Raw genomic sequence first — 6000 nt, 5'->3', positions numbered from 1 at the left:
GTCTCTTTAAACGGAAAAGGGGAAAGGGGGAAGTTGAAATAAAATTGCTTATATTTCCTTGTTGCACTTCGTTGTTTTAGACAGCTCCACCCCACCACAACTCCAGCTCTGATGCCACAAGTGAGAATAAAGGATAAATTAGCTGGCCTGTCACATCTTGTTCATGCTGGAGATGCTGGAGATGCTGGAGCAGGTATTCAAGCCCTTTCTCCGTGTTAAAAGAAATCATTATGACAAAATGTAAGAGACCTGGAGCACAGTCCTTTGGATACAACAATGAGGAGGTAAAACTGTTTGTGGGCTGCGGCGCTTCAGACTGCCAGCTGAAGATGTAACCACGTGTAATTGTTTGCAGATCAGCAAAATGGTGCAGTCATATTATAGCTGCAAGATACTAAGGCAGACCGCATCTTAGATGGCATAAGCAAAAAGAATAAATAGTTTTACAAATGTAACTGCCAGCTATCATCCTGAGATTTGGCTTTGTTCTCTCTCGTGGATATTCTGGGTTTTGTGAAAATTTTGTTTCCATATAAGAAAAAGGGCAGGTTACAGTAATCTAAAGTCACACACGCCACTATGGTAGGGAAAAAAAGGAAAAGACTGCCATCCTGAAGTGCAAAATACTTCTGAATTATAGTAGCACAATTTAATGCTCACAAGTTGACATTTGATCAAATCCAACATCAAACCGCAGCGGTGCATACAAATTCTCTTCTTAGCAATCATCACTCTGGAACTGAAAGAAGAAAATATGCCATGACTATTATTAATTTGTGAGCAAACCGTACCACATGTGCATCACAAGCTACAGTTGGCATTTATCTGCCTCTGGGTTAAAAAGGGTGAGGGGTTAAAGAAGTCAAATGAATAAATCAGCTTGCATCACTTCACTGATGAATGAGCAGTCAGACAAGTCACTTCAGTTTTGTCTCAATTTAAAATCCCATATTGCTTCTCTGGCATTTGGTGATTAATCAAACATAATGTAATTTTGGCCACTCTCACTTTTTCTTTTAAAGCAAGAAATGGCCACCTTATAGGGCTGCCCTGCAAGTTACACGGCAGGCTCAATCATTGCAAGAACATGTAGACCAGGCTGGAATTTTCTGCCTAAAACATTTGAAGTGGGGAAACTTTAGCCCTCCAGATGTTGCTGGATTGCAACTCCCATCGTACATGACCATTGGCCATGCTGGCTGGGGCTGATGGGTATTGTAGTCCAACAACATCTGGAAGGACACAGGTTCCCCATCCCCGATGCGAGGCATGGGACTCCCCTGGCTTAATGAAATGCAGGACATTCCCACAAAGAAACCTACCTTGGCCTAGTCAGTTAGACATTTCCCAAACTGCAGCTTGAGGATACCCCTTCCATGGAGCTGGAGAATCTGGCTGTACTCTTTGGGCATTGCATGGAAGCCAGGCTTGGGTAGCTGGTTGTCGTAGTAGTGGTGGCTGATAGGCGTGCCCTCAATGCTTTTTGAGAAAGGCCAGAAGCCATAGAGCTTCACGTTCTCGCACAGTTCCACAGCCGCACTGGTGATCATAAAGCCTGAAGACAACCGATAGGCTTTGACGCCCTTAGTCCTCCAGAACTGGGCAAGATTTCTGAGATATCTGGGATAGAAAAATATGGCCTCCTGCTTTGCGCTGAACTCTTTCAGAGTTTGGTGCACTTTGAAAGAAGCTGCTGTGTTGCTCCTGAAGGAAAAGGCAGGGAGCAAAAGGAAAACTTCACCATAGCTTGCAATGTTCTCCAGGAAGGTGAGTTTCTTTTCATTCAGTTTGTTATATCTACAGAGACGAAAAGACATGTGAAAATTTTTCATCAGTACAGGTACTCTGAGTGCGATTGAGTGGGGTCAATTATTATATTTTATAAACTGCTCACCACTGGAAACAGAATGAGAATTAAATCCCTCCTATATAAACAACAGGAGCGATGCCCTGTTCAGTCCTGTGAGACTCTAGCTGCATTCACATGATATTTTGTTCCATTTTCCTGACGTTTCCTTAATTTTCATATTATATTTGAGCTTTTACATGATGCGAAAGCCGCTTCCAGAAACAGCATGGAATATAGCGCAATTCCATATTATTTGCAAACTGTTCCCGCACCCCACCCCTGGAAGCAAATAACATGGAAAAGAAGACTAAATGTTGCCCCATTTCTGTTTATTTGCTATTTATTATCTAATCAACGCACTTTGTATGGCAAAACTAGCTGCTGTACTGAGTTATGGTGGTGGTGTTTGTGTGCAATGGTAAGCCAAACTATAGTTTAAAAAGGTAAAGGGACCCCTGACCATTAGGTCCAGTCGTGGCCCACTCTAGGGTTGCGGTGCTCATCTTGCTTTATTGGCCAAGGGAGCCGGCGTACAGCTTCCGGGTCATGTGGCCAGCATGAGTAAGCCATAGCAGTATATAAATTTAATAAATAATAACAAACACAACAACAAGCAAGTGTGGTGGTGCACAGTAGCAAGTGTGGTGGTGCACAGTAAGAAAAATGAGGCCACTTCACTTCTCTCACAGTCCTGCTGCTGCTCCGCTACTAGGAAGTAAGCTATGGTTTGTCTTATGTTATAGATCATGAGTGCCTGAGCTCATGGTTTCTTTCCTACAAAGTAACCACAAGCACTAAACCACAAGCTTGGAGTGAAACCACATGTCTGGGTTCATTCATAACACTAAAGCAAACCATGGCTTAGCTCCTAATGGTGTGGCAAGGGAGAAGTAGGTGTGTGGTTTTTTTTAAAAAAAACTGTGCACTAGCATGATTGCTTGTTCATGTTAAACCATACATAGTTTGGCTTAGTGCCCCATGTGAGTTAGGCCAGTACTCTGAGCTACTTGGAGACTTTTTCTCTCTCTCAAGTGGTTTATATAATTTCTATGAACGCACACACATTAAAATAACTTGGTGAATGTGAAAGATAGCAGATTCTGGAAGCAGAACCTGACTGCCATTTAGATCTGGGATGGCAGAAGTCCTCTGCAAGTGATTATTTCAGAACCTTTGCAAAAGCAATATGTCCCACCTGCTGCAGCCTGCTGGAAAAGGGGGAAAGAGACAAAGGAGAGGCTGAAACAATGGAGAGAAAATGGTGGTGGCAGAAAAAGAGAGAGTGAAGGTTCAGACTTAAGGATGGGCAAAAACCTGAAGTTTGGTTTCTTGTTTTCCAGGCTTGAGTTCAGTTCTTCATGTATTAACAACAGACCGTTGTTTCATGTCCTCATGAAAATTCAGTGTATCTTAGTGGGAATTTCTCCTAATATACATATTTTTGTACATAGTTTAAGCCAATGAACACTTTTTCCCCCAATGCCATTTCCCCTAACAAAACGTTACTTTCACTAATATTTGCATTTCTATGCACACCCTCACCCTGGTAAAAATTACTTGGCTGGAGCACAGCATTGCAACATTTGGATAAATGTGAATTTCAAAGGACGGTAGTGTGTTGGATAATGTGAATTAGGTAGATTAGCCTTGAAATGGGAACTGAATCTAATTTCCCCACAACCCCTCGTTCTGCCCCTGCCCCACCATTAGCATGCAACTCCCCCCCCCCGATGGTCACCCCTGATTTAGATGGTGGCTATGATTTTTGTAAAACCGTTCTTGCTGCACAGCTGAGAATTTGTGGGAGCAAAATCGCAAATGGCTGCTTTATTCCTTTCACCAAAGCTTCAGCTCTTTCCAAAAGCACGAAAAGCTTAAGGGCTTTCAATCTGCATTAGGCTGCCAGTTAAAAGGGAGCTTGGGACCGCTAACGAAGCAATTGCAATTCAGTGGCTGTAGTGGTGACATGCCGATGTGTTTCTCTAATGGAGAATCAAGCAATTAAACACGAGTCACACAAAGAACATTGCAGTCATACTCACTTCTGTGCTATGATGCTCGGGTTGACAGTCACAAGGTTTGTCTTGTTGCCAACATCTTGACTGATGCTTCCCATTGTTGGGGGAAGGTTACACCTGAAGTTTTACAAGAGCCATTTAGGAGCCACTTCAAACATCCCATTGTTATAGCATCCAGACATCTCTTCGACATGTCACTTGAGTCTGGTCCCTACAGCTGCAGTCCTAGGCACACGTAACTAGGAAGCAAGTTCTATTGTCTGCAATGGGTCTTTCAACATGCATCTGCTGTAAATATTATACACACAGGGCCAGTCCAGCCATGAGGCAAGGTAAGGAGACTGCCTCAGGTGGCAGGATCCATAGGGACAGCAGATCCTGATGTAGATATTTACACACACACAACAGTGGCAGGGAGAGACAGGGCAACAGGAGACCCCTCTTTCTGTGCATAGTAGCCATTCTCTTAACAAAAGCAAACCTAAGAGTTAAACTAGATGTGGCACTAAATGCAGATGCCACTGCCAGGTTTCATCATCATCATCATCACCGGGACATTTTTGTCTGAAACACAGGGGGTGTTGAATTTCTTCTCTCTTGCTACTATTAGCCTCAGCTCTCACAGACCCTAAGAGAACAGAAAAGTCAACTAGGAACTGACCACAAATATGCTCGTGTAAGCTACTTCCATATTTCAGAGCACATTTCTGCTCTTCAAAGTGGCCAGAAATTTTTCCTTAAGTAGAAATCATGCACTTCTGATAACCATGTCTGAGCCTTATGAAAACGGGCAAGAAAAACTGCAAAAATAAGGATGCTGGTGTCAGAGTGCCTATGACCCTGTGCAAGCTATTGCACGCATAACAGTTTAGAGTTTCTTACCTAAATACAAAGTCGGATTTATCAATTTCTGCCCCACAGCTGGAGTTTTTGAGGATCCCCCCATTTCCAACCACGGCACAGTTCTTGAATGGGTAATCCAGGGGCTGCGACTGAAAACAAAAACAACGGGTGCACTCTGTTCTTGCATAGCAGAACCAAGAGTTCATAGGTCCTGTGTCCACCACCACTACCGTATTTTTCGCTCTATAACACGCACCTGACCATAACACGCACATCGTTTTTAGAGGAGGAAAACAAGGGAAAAAACATTCTGAATGAAACAGTGGATGTATCATTTTTGGGCTTCATGCTGTGGCCACAGACATGTGATCGGATGGTGAATTTGGGGTGACCCAATGCAAAGATCCTGAGAATCCCTGTGGATCCATGCTTTGTAACCACGTTTTTGCACCATTGCAGCCCCAGGCAACAGTGGGTGCGTGATTTTTTTGGTGCAGGCTGTAGCCATGGACATGCTATGTGATCTGATGGTGAATTTGGGGTGACCCAATGCAAAGATCCTGAGAATCCCTGTGGATCCATGCTTTGTAACCACATTTTTGCACCATTGCAGCCCCAGGCAACAGTGGGTGCGTGATTTTTTTGTTGCAGGCTGTAGCCATGGACATGCTATGTGATCTGATGGTGAATTTGGGGTGACCCAATGCAAAGATCCTGAGGATCCATGTGGATCTATGCTTTGTAACCACATTTTAAGTGGGGAGCGAAGGAAAAACAAAGAAGGGACATGAGAGGGGTGTGCAGAGAAGCAGCTGGCTAAGAATGCAGGAGAGGGATTTAACGGGAGGGAGGAAAGAAAGGCAAAAGTTTCCCCCCACCCAAGCCAGCCATCTCTCTCTCTCTCTCTCTCTCTCTCTCTCTCTCTCTCTCTCTCTCTCCCTCCCTCCCTCCCTCCCTCCCTCCCCCTCTCTCTCTCCCTCCGCCTCCCCCCTCTCTCTCTCCCTCCCCCCCTCTCTCTCCCTCTCCCCCAGCAGCACAGAGAGGAATTCCCCTCTGCTTGCCTGGAGGGGAGGGGCTTCCCCTGCTCTTTGTTCCGTTTCAGCAAGCACAGCAAAGAAACAGAGGAGGGTGGGCAGTAAGACCCTGAGGCAGAATGCAGGAAAGCAGCCACTTCCTCTTTTCAGGTTTCGCTTCTCCGTGCAGCGCCGCGATTTGATTTTTTGCCTGATTTTTGCCTGATTTTTCGGCTCCAGGGACCACACATTCGCTCTATAACACGCACAGACATTT

The 6000-nt window shown here is 44.6% G+C and overlaps 1 protein-coding gene across 2 annotated transcripts in view; it reads right to left on the bottom strand.

Annotated features, from left to right (window-relative positions):
• Positions 1 to 486: 486 nt before the first annotated feature.
• The window catches only part of ST8SIA6 (ST8 alpha-N-acetyl-neuraminide alpha-2,8-sialyltransferase 6), a 39093-nt gene continuing 33579 nt past the window's right edge, over positions 487 to 6000 (bottom strand). The window contains exons 6-9 of one of the 2 annotated variants that reach the window (XM_081882304.1): positions 4750 to 4859; positions 3892 to 3984; positions 1323 to 1797; positions 487 to 739 (exon numbers count right to left, since the gene is read on the bottom strand). In XM_081882304.1, the coding sequence (XP_081738430.1) occupies positions 1329 to 1797; positions 3892 to 3984; positions 4750 to 4859 (672 nt within the window). In that variant the 3' untranslated portion in view covers positions 487 to 739; positions 1323 to 1328. The remainder of the gene's footprint in view (positions 740 to 1322; positions 1798 to 3891; positions 3985 to 4749; positions 4860 to 6000) is intronic. The other variant, XM_081882303.1, reaches the window with a different exon arrangement.

Source organism: Podarcis erhardii (assembly GCF_964252035.2).
Source record: "Podarcis erhardii genome assembly, chromosome: 12".
Lineage (NCBI taxonomy): Eukaryota > Metazoa > Chordata > Lepidosauria > Squamata > Lacertidae > Podarcis > Podarcis erhardii.
The sequence above is the reverse complement of the archived record's forward strand: the minus strand, read 5'-3'. Positions and strand labels throughout refer to the sequence as shown.